The 15,719-nt window shown below is 41.7% G+C and overlaps 1 protein-coding gene across 6 annotated transcripts in view; it reads right to left on the minus strand.

Annotated features, from left to right (window-relative positions):
- The window catches only part of CADPS2 (calcium dependent secretion activator 2), a 786,809-nt gene that overhangs the window by 5,770 nt on the left and 765,320 nt on the right, over positions 1-15,719 (minus strand). For all 6 annotated transcript variants that reach the window (XM_040411689.1, XM_040411674.1, XM_040411680.1 and 3 more), the window contains one exon: positions 8,597-8,701. In XM_040411689.1, coding sequence (XP_040267623.1) covers positions 8,597-8,701 — 105 coding nt within the window. The remainder of the gene's footprint in view (positions 1-8,596; positions 8,702-15,719) is intronic.

Here is a 15,719-nt window from a genome sequence, read left to right on the forward strand (position 1 = left end):
CAGGTTTTCACAGATGCGGCGATACCTAATATGTAAACTATTTTTTATTTATGTAAGTTTTACACAATAACAGCTTTTTTTTATTTAAAAAATGATGTTTTAGTGTCTCCATATTCTGAGCCATATTTTTTTTTTTTTTTTGGGCGATTGTCTCAGGTAGGGGCTCATTTTTTGCGGGATGAGGCGACGGTTAGATTGGTACTATTTTGGTGGGCAAACGCCTTTTTGATCGCTTGCTGTTGTACTTTTTGTGATGTAAGGTGACCAAAAAAATGGTTTATTTAGCACAGTTTTTATTTTTTACGGTGTTCATCTGAGGGGTTAGGTCATGTTATATTTTTATAGAGCCGGGCGATACAAACGCGGCGATACCAAATATGTATACTTTTTTTCATTTATGTAAGTTTTACACAATGACAGCTTTTTTAAAACAAAAAAAATTATGTTTTAGTGTCTCCATATTCTGAGCCATAGTTTTTTTATTTTTTGGGCGATTGTCTCAGGGAGGGGCTAATTTTTTTTGGGATGAGGTGACGGTTAGATTGGTACTATTTTGGTGGGCAAACGCCTTTTTGATTGCTTGCTGTTGTACTTTTTGTGATGTAAGGTGACAAAAAAATGGTTTATTTAGCACAGCTTTTATTTTTTACGGTGTTCATCTGAGGGGTTAGGTCATGTGATATATTTATAGAGCCGGTCGATACGGACGCGGCGATACCTAATATGTATACTTCCCCCCCCTATTTTTTAACAATTTTTTTTAACTTTATTTGGGGAAAACAACGTTTTCGTTTATTTTTACTTGAAACTTTATTTTTTCCACTTTTTTTTCACTTTATTTTTTCCACTTTATTTTTTGTCCCACTTTGGGACTTGAACTTTTGGGGGTCTAATTCTTTACAATGCATTCCAATACTTCTGTATTGGAATGCATTGGCTGTATGAGTAATACTGTGTGTATTACTCATACAGCTTCCGGCCTGTGAGATCCAGGGGGCTGGATCTCACAGGCTCGTCACCGGAAGGCAGCGCAATGCCTTCCTTAGACATCGCGCTGCCTTCCATGCCACCACCACCGCAACTTAGAAAAGCCACAAACCACAGGTCTGACCCCCCGCGCATTTAGCCGAGGTGCCTGCTCAATGATTTGAGCAGGCACCTTGTTCCGATCACCGCCCGCCGGGCGGCGGTGATCGGAACAACACATGACGTACCGGTACGTCATGGGTCCTTAACCCCTTAAGGACATAGGACGTACCGGTACGCCCTATTTCCCGAGTCCTTAAGGACACAGGACGTACCGGTACGTCCTGACTTAAAATCTGTATTCCGGCGCCCGAGGGGTTAAACGGAACGGGATTTCGGCTGAAATCCTTCAGCCGGCATCCTGTGACAACGCCAGGGGGGGTCATGTGACCCCCCCGTGTCGGCGATCGCAGCAAACCGCAGGTCAATTCAGACCTGCGGTTTGCTGCGCTTTTTGCAGTTTCTGATCCCCGCGGTCCCTGACCGCGGCGATCAGAAACTTTAGAGTGGCTAAAATCTATATTTTTCACCCCCCCCTGCACCCCTGCATGATTTGATGCCGGCGGGTGGTGCTGGGGGGGGTGTCGCATGCGGTGGGGGCGTTGCGGGAGGCGGGCGGTGTGGCAGGCGGGATCGCGATCCCCCGCCCGCCTCCCCATGAATGATCGTTGGCTTCTAGTGGGTATACCAGGGTGCCAGCACATTGCTGGCACCCTGGTATAAACGGCTGACATCTGTGCAGATGTCAGCCGTTTAACCCTTACCATACCGCGGTCCGTACGGACCGCTGTATGGAAAAAGTTAACTGTCATCGGTCAGGGAGCTCCCTCCCTCTCCATCGGGGGGCTGCTGTGCCTTTGCAGCCCCCCGATGGAGAGGGAGAGAGCCCCCAGAGAGCCCCCCTCAGCCCCGTGCTTACCCTTCCCCGTCTGCGAAGTTCTGAGCAGACGGGGAGGGTTCCCATGCTGTCCATGGTGCTGAAAGCATAGATCTGTTCAGTGTAAGTAAAATACAGTACAGAACAATATATATTGTACTGTACTGTATTATACAGACATCAGACCCACTGGATCTTCAAGAACCAAGCGGGTCTGGGTCAAAAAAATGTAAAAAAAAGTGAAAAAAGTTAAGATAAAAAAAAATAACATTTATCACTGAATAAAAATTAAAAAAATAAAATAAACTACACATATTAGGTATCGCCGCGTCCGTAACGACCTGATCTATAAAATGGTCATGTTACTTTCCCCGCACGGTGAACGCCATAAAAATAAAAAAATAAAAACTATGAGAAAATTGAAATTTTGCCCACCTTACTTCCCAAAAAAGGTAATAAAAGTGATCAAAAAAGTCGCATGTACGCCAAAATAGTACCAATCAAACCGTCATCTCATCCCGCAAAAAATGAGACCCTACTCAAGATAATCGCCCAAAAGCTGAAAAAACTATGGCTCTTAGACTATGGAAACACTAAAACATGATTTTTTTTTGTTTCAAAAATGAAATCATTGTGTAAAACTTACATAAATAAAAAAAAAGTATACATATTAGGTATCGCCGCGTCCGTATCGACCGGCTCTATAAAAATATCACATGACCTAACCCCTCAGATGACCACCGTAAAAAAATAAAAATAAAAACAGTGTAAAAAAAAGCCATTTTTTGCCATCTTACCTCACAAAAAGTGTAATAGCAAGCGATCAAAAAGTCATATGCACCCCAAAATAGTGCCAATCAAACCGTCATCTCATCCCGCAAAAAATGAGACCCTACTCAAGATAATCGCCCAAAAACTGAAAAAACTATGGCTCTTAGACTATGGAGACACTAAAACATTTTTTTGGTTTTAAAAATGAAGTTATTGTATAAAACTTACATAAATAAAAAAATGTATACATATTAGGTACCGCCGCATCCGTGACAACCTGCTCTATAAAATTACCACATGATCTAACCTGTCAGATGAATGTTGTAAATAACAAAAAAAAAAAACGTGCCAAAAAAGCTATTTCTTGTTACCTTGCTGCACAAAAAGTGTAATATAGAGCAACCAAAAATCATATGTACCCTAAACTAGTACCAACAAAACTGCCACCCTATCCCGTAGTTTCTAAAATGGAGTCACTTTTTTGGAGTTTCCACTCTAGGGGTGCATCAGGGGGGCTTCAAATGGGACATGGTGTCAAAAAAACAGTCCAGCAAAACCTGCCTTCCAAAAACCGTATGGCATTCCTTTCCTTCTGCGCCCTGCCGTGTGCCCGTACAGCGGTTTACGAACACATATGGGGTGTTTCTGTAAACTACAGAATCAGGGCCATAAATAATGAGTTTTGTTTGGCTGTTAACCCTTGCTTTGTAACTGGAAAAAAAATATTAAAATGGAAAATCTGCCAAAAATTTGAAATTTTGAAATTGTGTCTCTATTTTCCATTAAATCTTGTGCAACACCTAAAGGGTTAACAACGTTTTTAAAATCAGTTTTGAATACCTTGAAGGGTGTAGTTTCTTAGATGGGGTCACTTTTATGGAGTTTCTACTCTAGGGGTGCATCAGGGGGGCTTCAAATGGGACATGGTGTCAAAAAAACAGTCCAGCAAAATCAGCCTTCCAAAAACCAAACGGCGCACCTTTCACTCTGCGCCCTGCTGTGTGGCCGTACAGTAGTTTACGGCCACATATGGGGTGTTTATGTAAACAGCAGAGTCAGGGCAATAAAGATACAGTCTTGTTTGGCTGTTAACCCTTGCTTTGTTAGTGGAAAAAATGGGTTAAAATTGAAAATTAGGCAAAAAAATGAAATTCTCAAATTTCATCCCCATTTGCCAATAACTCTTGTGCAACACCTAAAGGGTTAACGACGTATGTAAAATCAGTTTTGAATACCTTGAGGGGTGTAGTTTCTTAGATGGGGTCACTTTTAGGGAGTTTCTCCTCTAGGGGTGCATCAGGGGGCTTCAAATGGGACATGGTGTCAAAAAACCAGTCCATAAAAATCAGCACTCCAAAAACAAAACGGCGCACCTTTCACTCTACGCCCTACTGTGTGCCCGTACAGTAGTTTACGGCCACATATGGGGTGTTTCTGTAAACGGCAGAGTCAGGGCAATAAAGATACAATCTTGTTTGGCTGTTAACCCTTGCTTTGTTAGTGGAAAAAATGTGTTAAAATGAAAAATTTGACAAAAAAATTAAATTCTCAAATTTCCTCCCCATTTGCCAATAACTCTTGTGCAACACCTAAAGGGTTAATAATGTATGCAAAATCAGTTTTGAATACCTTGAGGGGTGTAGTTTCTTAGATGGGGTCATTTTTGGGTGGTTTCTATTATGTAAGCCTCGCAAATCGACTTCAGACCTGAACTGGTCCCTAAAAATTGAGTTTTTGTAAATTTCTGAAAAATTTCAAGATTTGCTTCTAAACTTCTAAGCCTTATAACATCCCCAAAAAATAAAATATCATTCCCAAAACAATTCAAACATGAAGTAGACATATGGGGAATGTAAAGTCATCACAATTTTTTGGGGTATTACTATGTATTACAGAAGTAGAGAAACTGAAACCTTGAAATTTGCAAATTTTTCCAAATTTTTGGTAAATTAGGTATTTTTTTGTGCAAAAAAAAATATTTTTTTTTACTTCATTTTACCAGTGTCATGAAGTACAATATGTGACGAAAAAACAATCTCAGAACGGCCTGGATAAGTCAAAGCGTTTTAAAGTTATTAGCACTTAAAGTGACACTGGTCAGATTTCCAAAAAATGGCCTGGTCCTTAAGGTGAAAATGAGCCCGGTCCTTAAGGGGTTAAGGACTCGGGAACCATGCCGTACCGATACGTCATGGGTCCCTAAGGGGTTAAAGTCAATGTTTTATAGACTTAATTCCACTCATGAAAATCTTATATGTCTTAAGTGTTTTTTTCACTTCAGCAAATAGCATTTATTATGTAGAGAAAGATAATATAAGACAGTTACTAATATATTGTAATTGTCCACATTGCTTCCTCTGCTGGCTGGATTCATTTTTCCATCACTTTTACACTGCTCGTTTCAATGGTTATGACCACCCTGCAATCGAGGAGTAACGGCTGTGCTTGCACAATATAGGAAAAAGCACCAGTCTATGTGCATTCCTACGGTCCTGACCAGCAGAGGCCGCCGCTTTTTTTTTCTAAAGTAATAGTCAAACAGGCAACCCCACAATTCTATCTAATGTCTGAAAAGATGAATTCCCAAACATGCTTAAAGGGGTTGTCTGAGCTTCTACTATTGATGACCTATCCTCAGGATAGGTCATCAATATCAGATTGACGGGTGTCAGACACCCGGCACCCCCGCCAATCAGCTGTATGAGGAGACGGTGCGCACAGTGCACATGTTCCTGCTCAGTGCTGCTGTCTATGGCAAAGACCAAAGACTGCAGCAGAGGACAGGAAAGAGACGGGAGACAGCACATGTGCACTGCGCGCGCCGTCTCCTCATACAGCTGATCGGCGGGGGGCTGAGTGTCCGACACCCGCCAATCTGAAATTGATGACCCATCCTGAGGATAGGTCATCAATAGTGAAAGTCCGGAACTCCCCTTTAAAATTAAGCCATTTTGTATGTTTAATTTAGAAATTTCTAACGGGGGTGCCTTACAAATGAAAAACTCTTCGACACTCTTCAGCTGGTTCCAAGAAGAAGGCTTCTAAACAGCTCTGCTGATGCAAGTGGCAATAAGTGAGTTATGGTGAGTTTTATGTTTGACATTTTAATCTGTAGTGTTTCATGTGCCTTGAAAAGTAATACAGGAAAAAGTAATTTGGAACATTGGGGGAGATCTATCAAGACCAGCATTTTCTGTGCTGGTCTTGATATGCCCTGTGCTGCAGCATGTTGCGCCTAATTTATGATGAGGTGCAGGCCTAGTCATAAATTAGGTGCATCCCCCGGCAGTCTGTGTGCCTATAAAGAAATCTACGACAGCTCAGAGATTTCTGGCCTCGGTTGCTCCAGAAAGCTGGCGTAAATGAAGATAAATTTGTTGGGGTGACTAGCGATGCCCACTTCCTACCCTTGCCATGCCCCCTTTCAGGAAAGTGGCAAGGGCGGTGTAAAAGCCAAGAGATGTGACAATTTTGTACAAAGTTGCAAATACCACTTTTTTAATACCACTTTTCAGGCGCAAGGGAGATGATAAATCTCCCCCAGAGTGTCAAGTCAACAAATACGCCTCTGAATAAGCTGTTAAAAATCTTACATTTTCAATACACCAAAAACAAACCAGATATGGATATTTTGCTAATTTATTATTAAAAGTCACCTATGAAGCAGTATATAAAAACAAAATGTAATGTTATACTGCTAACCTATTAACCAGCAGCAGTACTGCCAACCAAAAAAATTCTGAACAACCTATCTAAAACAGCCAACATTTTCTTACAAATTGCCCATAAGGTATGATAAAGATTGCAAGTGATACATATTTATAGCTGAACATACTGATATGAACTCATTACCAGCATGTAGCATGAGCTATAAAATGATGATAATTACAATCAGTGATCTGCTCAAGTACTACCAGCCTCTAAAAAAATCATGTACACATCTATTTTTTTTCATGGGCACTGGAAAAATCGCTCTCACTTAGGTTACATACACACGACAGTGAAAAATGGACATGCGATGTAAAAATTTTTTAACGGCCATCACGTCCATTTTAAGACCAATGGTAGTCTATGGGGTTATTCACACGGCAGTCTTTTTGACTGTCAGTGAAAAATGGACGTAAAAAATGTTCTATCATGTCCGTTTTTTTACTGACAGACTGCCCCCATACAATTGAATGGGTCCATTTTTAACGTCCGTTTCTCAGAAAGGCATCAGTGAAAAAAAGTCCATTAAAAATGTCCGTTTTTAACGGACGTATTTTTTCACTGTTGTGTGCATGTAGCCTTATGGTGTAGTGTGTAGGAATTTCTGGACGTTTGGTAACCCTGAAAAGCAGAGGCAAGCACAATACACTTCAAAGTGAGGTTGCTGTTGGCATTCCAGATTCCAGATATCCTAGAGTGTAAAATATTAAAGCTAGGTCTACACGACGACATTTGTCGCGCGACTTATTTGTCAGGCAACATTTTGTTGCACCAATGTCGCCCGACAATTTTTAGAATGGCAGTCTATGGTGTCGCACTGCAACATGCGACATGCTGCGACTGCGACGCAACAGTCGCAGAAAAATCCATCACGAATGGATTTTCTGCGACTGTTGCGTCGCAGTCGCAGCATGTTGCAGTGCGACACCATAGACTGCCATTATAAAAATTGTCGCGCGACATTAGTGCAACAAAATATCGCACGACAAATGTCGTTGTGTAGACCTAGCCTTAGAGTTAACCATAATGAGCTTTCCAACTAATTCACTGCAAAAGAGTTGTCAGAACCAGATCTTTTGGTTCAAAAACATTAAAACATTTGTAAGCACATTTCCAGAGTGAAATGATTACTGTATAGTGAAATGAACATTTCAATATTCTACAATAATGGTACATGAAAAAAATAAAATTAAACTGAAAAATCATACAATACTTTCAGTTCCAAACACAGTTTGCTCTGCATGCAAAAACCACAGTCATAATGGCATTTAAAAGTTGAACCTGCTCATAAAGACTCCAGAAATATCTTTGCAATAGCGATAAGAATGGTATTGTGCTAAATTATATAGAATAAATGCAATGAAAACTAAAATCATGATAACCATTACCAGTCATCTGGTTTCCAACATGTTTTCCTTATATTGCATTGTTCTTACATTGTCAAATGTATGGCTAGATCTGATTTTAATATATTTGGGCATCATGTACAATAACTGTCCCAGAACAAAGGTTCCCATGTGATGAGCTAGAAACATGAAGTTGAATCCATTGGAATGGCAGCTGCATGTAAATAGGTAAAAGGGAAAATATAGAAAAAAAACTAACTCTGAAATATATACATTTGTTTTGCAATAAAAGGCCCTTTAAAAATAAAAAAACGCCACACAGTATGGCACAAAACTAAACACAAACAGTTTCTATGGATATTTTTTCAGTGGTGAAAAACACAGCGGAGTAAATTTGTGTGAAGGGGGCTTTCTAAAGATATTAGTTTTTTTAAAGAAAGGCCCCAATTTGTCATATACAATAAATGCAAACTTCCTTGAATGTAAGGCATATTGTAGACATTCAGCAAAAATACCTGGTACTATATAATACTTATCTTTATTTTCTTCTAAAGTTATATATTATAGGAAAACACATAAAAAGATATTAACCATATAAGACATATAAAGTTATTATAAAATACATACAACATTATTATAAGAGACATATTGTATAACGTTATTAAAAGAGTTATTTATTATGAGAAGAGACATTTTTTATACATTCTCCAAAGGGGGGAACAACACTCAGCTGAGCGTAATAAACACTATTCCAGGTATTTAATTTGGTTGCCATAGGTTGGAGCATTTATATTGTATACCATTTGCACTTTTACCTTGTGGTATTAATTACACATTTAATAAGAGGCGCACTTAGCGAATAGCTTACCTTCACAATCTTGATGATGGTTTTTAACTGATACACATGGAGCTGAAGGTCTAATCTGTCTGCCAGCCACACACATATGACTTTAACAGAGCTGCTATACCATAGCTGTAAAAAGAAAGCAAAAGACTCTGTAGTATTCATTTAACAGATAAGGTAATGACTGCTAATGAAACACTCTGAAATGATGACAGGCCAGCGCTTGAAGTCAATAATGCTATAATTTCCTGATAAGGGAACTGTATGTTTTGCCAGGAAATCAAGCAACCTGACCTGGATTGTTCTTTATGTGAATTAGCACTAACTGTTCTGCTTCCAAGCTGTAACATTCATTAAAAACTGTTTTGCACTTTGCAGCCAGCATTAGTCAACCGTGGATATTAAAAGCGGCTACTAGAGCTATGAGAGGTGAAAACACACACTTAAAATATGGACAAGGGCAATGATGACCTGCAATTTCGAGACTGCGTATTGATTATAGGGCAGACCCATGCAGATAACCATGTAATCACTGAATAAATCACACGTATCATGACAATCAAGTAAATGATGATTGTAAAACAACTGCCTTTGTTGATTATTATCCATCTATATAGCATCTGTATCTCTCATATCTATCTCTACCTTTATTTTTACATCCGTCTACCCACATATTTATCTATTACGCTATAATTATGTTCTGATGTCCCAAAATGGGGCTATTTCATTGCACTTTAAACCCGTGATAAATTCTAGAAGACTCCTATGTTCATTTTGTTCTAAAGGTTGAACAAAAGCTTTGTAGTGAAACTGGAAAAGCGAAGGATGTGATCCTGTTAAGAAGTAAGAGATTACATTTATTGAGATCTCCTGTTCCTGCCCTGTTCGTAGGGAGCCTCTCCACAGGAAAGGGGTTTAAGTCCTTTCCTAAAGTAATTTCCTGCTTCTTATCAATGTGTTGAGAAGTGTAAATAGGAAAAACATTGTGTCTTCATACGGAAGATGAACAATAATGTGCATAAAACTGAGGCGTAAAGTGCTTGCTGTGATGCTTTCCGTAACTAAATGGCAATTTTTATAAAAACTTCTATATTTTACGCGTGTATATTCAGAAAAGAAAATGTCACGCCTTTATGACATTTTAACAGAATATTGAGTCATAACAGATAATGCCCTACAATGTTGACTTGATGTCAGTAGGCTGTACTAGTGTATTGGAAACTCTTTTACATATTATCTATATTTTATCCAGGAGATCATGTTACTTGTTAAACCAAACAACTGCATTCACTATGCAGTTATTCACATCAGAAATGTATTTGCCACATTATTCTCTGTGCAAATTTGGAAATAGAATCGCATTTTTATCTTTTATGAAATTCTATGCCCTTTTGCCCACTCGTCATTCTTCACGCAAAGTCTAAATTTGGACTGGATAATTTCATAAGGAAGCTGGATGGCACAAGAAAAAATAAGAAAAAAGTGGGGGGAAAAAAAATCAACATTGTAATCTATAAAATGATCAGCTATAGTGCCCTCTCCGGAAGGCACAAACCTGCCATCATTCTCAGGGAGATGAAATACTTACGACAAAGACCAAAAAATGACACATTATTTTGAAACATTATAAATAAAACCAGCATATGATGTACATAACGTTATAGCAGTGTTGGCTCTCAAGCGAGATGTCTGCTTTTCATTCCGTGAACAGCTAGTTAAATGTTTATCAGCAATTTTACAAATCACACAATACAGAAAGCTAAGCAATCTGTGCCGTTTGAACAACACTCATCCTCCTGCAATGTATCGGAGAAAGAGAAAAAGAAAGAAAGAAAATGGTATTGTTTTATATCTTATTCATAGCACATCACGCTCTTGTAAGGGCATGCATTATTTTCCTGACAAGTAAAAATAAGAGGAAAGGAAAAGCGAGGGTTGATTCTGTGAGACCCTTGTATTTATTCACACTTATTGTGCATGACTGTAGACTGGTAAATCATATTAGCAGCCTGTCTCCCCATCAAGCTGCTACTTGCTTTCCAGCCCTGCAAAGGTTCAACAAATCAACAGGAGCACGGAAAACAGAACATCAGTCTAATCTAGTGTTTAAGGTGAAGTTTTCAAACCCAATCTAAGAGAATCTTTAGAGCAACCAACAAGCTGAACGGCTCAGAAGGTGGTATTGACAATGAAATAGGGCTGAAATATTGAGAAACTCAGCGCTTGTGCATTTTAATAACACATAGGTCAACAAGGACACAGCTCCCTCGGAGCCAATAGTTGCCACCAACTATGGAAATTGCCACACCAAGACTACGAACGCTTTCAGTTCATCAGCTTTCTTAAACAGTTCATCAGCTTTCTTAAACACTGTAAACCCCCTTGGTGGACCTTTAGTCTTGAATTAACAAATCAAAGCCATGGAAAAGGGTGCAGTCTGAATGGCTAGCATTGATCCCCAACTGTGCTCAGCACTGCAACAGGCACTGAAAAACTCTCTGTCTATTGTGGCCAGAAATTGACAAGCCTCCTCTCTTAAAGTAGTACATCTGAGCCAGGCTGGATCCACACAGCTGTAAAGGGCTCCACTCTCAGGACACAGGGGAAGCAACAATAGAACAAGCATGAGCTCTTTGTCACTACCAGACTCTGCAATTTTCTAACAAGGATGTGAGTTGTTTCTTTCTAGTGCCTCTGAATAGAGATTTAGCAACATACCGTGCTACCCCCCCTCCCCTGTACATGTATAAAGGACACAGCTAAGGAATTTCCTGCTCCACTGCCTACTGAAAATACTAAACATTTCACATTCAGCATATGATCAGTGGCAGACTGCGTCATGTTTAGAATGATTCAATTACATGCAGCAGTTATCTGGACAGGGGCGCTTTAGCGTTTTACTGTGTGAAAATACATGTATTCGGCAATTTGACTGCAGGAATAATTAGGGTTCTAATGTGATGCTTGTAACTCCTCATCAAATCACATGGCAATCATGTTGATGTTTATATGACTTCAGTTGTAGAAAGCTGTGATTAGGAGCTGTTACATATCTTTAGTCAAGATCACTGACAAATCAGGATGAAGTAATCTTGACTACAACTGCGTACACTGATATCTGTTCACCCTAAGGGGGAATAAAACTGCAGAGCTCAAGTCACAGTTAAAATAATTTCTATATATATATATATATGTAAATATAAACACACCCATCTATCTGCATAGTACCCGCCTCCAAAACAACCTCTGGCAGCGCTACAGACCACCAATATGTGCCAGTCACATCACCAGGCTCAGTGCTAGGCAGAAGTACAGGGGGGATCCAGCTGGTCTGGACCCCCCCTAGAACAACCAGCGCATAGGCCTGCATCGCATCACTGCTGATGAAGGTAAGTATTAGTGTTTTTTTTTTTTGTTGGGGGGGGGGGGGGGGGGAGCTGGCATTATGGGGGCATCTGGCATTTCTTACAGCCCCATTTTTTGGGGGTGGCACTCTGGGGGCATTTATTTCTTGCCCATTTTGGGGGGGCACAATGGGGCATTTCTTACTGGCACATTATGGGGGGGGGGGCACCATGGGGGAGAGGAGCACTATGGGGGTATCTGGGAACTCTAAAGGGGCTTTTTTTATTGGCACATTATGGGGGCACTATAGGTGAGAGGAGCACTATGGGGGCATCTGGGGGCTCTAAAGGGGCTTTTTTTTTTGTCACATTATGGGGGGCACTATAGGGGAGAGCGACACTATGGGCCATCTGGTGGCACTATAGGAGCATTATTTGGGGGCACTATGGGGAAGTGGGGGCTCTAAAGGGGCCTTTTTTCTTATTAGCACATTATTGGGGGGCACTATGGCATCTGGTGGCACTAAGGGGGAATTTTTTACTAGCACATTATGGGAGGCACTATGGGGAGAGCGGCACTATGGGGCATTATTTGGGGGAACTATGGGGGAGTGGAGCACTATTGGGGCATCTGGTGGCACTAAGAAGGGGCATTTTTTACTGGCACATTATGGGGGAGAAAAGCACTATAGGGGCATCTGCTGTGGGCACTAAGAAGGGGCATTTTTATACTGGCATACATTATGGGGCCATTAGCTCAACTGCAGGCACTAAGCGGGGGTATTTCATGTATTGTAATATTATAAGGAGAGCTAATACTAATAGGGTGTATTATGGGGAGCTTTACTACTACTACTGGGGGGCTATGAGGAACATAATCACTAGTATGGGCACTATAGGGGCATTATTACTACTAAGTGTGCTCTGGCAGATAATTATTTATTTTGGTGTGATTTTGGGGAGGACTGCTACTTTGGGGGGGAGGGGGGGGGGGCACCCTGGCACAGTATCAGCTTAGCACAATTCTTTTTGGGGGACATTATCTTTATACTATTAGTGACTGGGAGCAGTTATTTTTTAGAGCACTGAGTGCCAATAATTGTTGAAGGGGGCACTATATGTGTGGTAGTGGTATTTCCAGGGAAACTGTTTCTGCCGTATAGTATTGGGGGTGGCAGGAAAGGGTGTTCAGAATATGTGAAGATGATGGAAATGTGGGAAACTAACGTCTGTTTGTCAATCTCTGCAGAGATGGGAGATGGCTGAAAAATCATCATGGCGGTCTGGTTTGAATAGAGAAGATGAGGAAAGAGATGGATGTAAGAGGTATGTTGCGCTATGTAGGAGAGGAGATGCTCCGGCTCCTCCCCCTGCCATTTGCAGAAGGAGGATTCAGAGCTGGGTGAGGACGGTCAAGGGGGGCAGCAGGGCACGGGCGGGTGGCAGTTGGTGGGGGGAACCACAAGCCTTGAGCAGGATCTGGGGAGGGAGGAGAGCGGAGGAGCTTCCTGGCTGTAGCCTGCTGTTGTCTATTGTATGATGTGAAGCAGGCAGTGCAGCCAGGACAGGCCTCCCCTCTCAGTATGATGTGTAGAGACAGGCCTCAACAATAGAATTTCAGCTGAACAGTGTTTGCTGGGAGTGGCCTATTATATGTAGGAGAGGATTTTAATAATGGGTGTGGCTAAAATTATTGCGCACGCAACATTTTTTCACTCCTACAGAGCTTTCAGAAATGGCCAGGCAAAAGAATGAGCGCAACACGCTGTGCGCCGCATTTTTAAATATGAAGGGGGCTTTGAAAAATAGGAGGGCAAAAGAATTGGCACAGCGCGCTACACTTGCCACATTTTTTGCCTTTTTGACCTCACCTAGACAAAATTCCTGGGTGCTACCCTGCATAAACCTCGAAAATAAACACCTGCCTGTCTGGACTCTACCTAATACACGTGTTGTCTCTACCTAACCTATAGAGCACCGTTCACACACGGGATTAGATCCAGCTTCCTCAGCCATATACGGTCAAGGCAGCCTCCAGGCTGTGACCACACAAGCACCCTTGGGGGGAGATGGACCAGAAGTCCTCCCGACTCTGACCGTGCGACCCTCTTTCCGTAGGCGCCGCTGGGCCCCCGAAATTTCAGGCTTTACAAAGCCTCGTAACCCCTCAGCCTTACTGGCTGAGACCACACAGAGCCTCTAAGGCTTTCTCAGCCTTTCTTCCTCCGAGTCATACACAGGGGGTTGTTTTATCCCTCCTTGATTACAGCAGCAGGCCTCATCTGCGATCACCTCCAGCAAAAGACAATACATGTAGTGGAAGGGTGTGGACTGGCAGATCCCACTACCAAACCTATCCCTCAGTACACATGAAATCCAGCCCAGAACAACATCTAGACAAAACTGTCTCAGCAAACTACACTTTGCTGAACCCACAGCAGCTTTCTGGACTTCAGTTATCTCACCCAGCTAAGGTATCTGGGAGGGATATACACGCCTTCCAGCACTTGTACTGTACACATCACCACATACTGTACAGCGGCAGCGGCACGAAGAGCACGGCGTCATATCAACCAATGACGCTGCGTGCTCATATACTCAACAGGACAGCAGGCCGGGTTTTCACGGATGGTCCGTGAAAATCCACATATGTGTGAATGGGGCCTAAGGCATCTTTCACACGCGTGTCATGGATTTGGGCCGGATAAGATGCGGGTGCGTCGCGGGAAAATGCACAATTTTTCTGCGCGAGTGCAAAACATTTTAATGCGTTTTGCACGCGTGTGAGAAAAATCGGCATGTTTGGTACCCAAACCTGAACTTCTTCACAGAAGTTCGGGTTTGGGTTAGGTGTTGTGTAGATTTTATTATTTTCCTTTATAACATGGTTATAAGGGAAAATAATAGCATTCTTAATACAGAATGCTTAGTAAAATAGGACTGGAGGGGATAAAAAAAAAAGAAAAAAAAGAATTTACCTCACCTTAATCCACTTGTTCGCGCAGCCTGGCTTCTCTTCTTTCTTCTTCTTTGCTGTGCAGAAGGAAAAGGACCTGTGGTGACGTCACTGCGTTCATCACATGGTCCATAACATGATCCATCACCATGGTGATGGATCATGTGATGAACCATGTGATGAGCGCCGTGATGTCATCAAAGGTCCTTTACCCAGGTCCTGAAGAAAGAAGAGAAGCCGGGCTGCGCGAACAAGTGGATTAAGGGGAGTTAAATGATTTTTTATTTTTTTTAACCCCTCCAGCCCTAAGCATTCTGTATTAAGAATGCTATTATTTTCCCTTATAACCATGTTATAAGGGAAAATAATAATGATCGGGTCCCCATCCTGATCATCTATTAACCATGTGCGAAAGTCGCACCGCATCCACACTTGCTTGCAGATGCTTGCGATTTTCACGCAGCCCCATTCACTTCTATGGGGCCTGCGTTGTGTGAAAAACGCACAAAATAGAGCATGCTGCGATTTTCACGCAACACACAAGTGATGCGTGAAAATCACCGCTCATGTGCACAGCCCCATAGAAATTAATGGGTCCGGATTCAGTGCGGGTGCAATGCTTTCACCTCACGCCTTAGGCCCCTTTCACACGGGCGAGTATTCAGCGCGGATGCGATGCGTGAGGTGAATGCATTGCACCCGCACCGAATACCGACCCATTTATTTCTATGGGGCTGTTCACATGAGCGGTGATTTTCACGCATCACTTATGCGTTGCGTGAAAATCGCAGCATGCTCTATTTTCTGCGTTTTTCACGCAACGCAGGCCCCATAGAAGTGAATGGGG

Source organism: Bufo bufo, chromosome 1 (genome assembly GCF_905171765.1).
Source record: "Bufo bufo chromosome 1, aBufBuf1.1, whole genome shotgun sequence".
Taxonomy (NCBI): domain Eukaryota; kingdom Metazoa; phylum Chordata; class Amphibia; order Anura; family Bufonidae; genus Bufo; species Bufo bufo.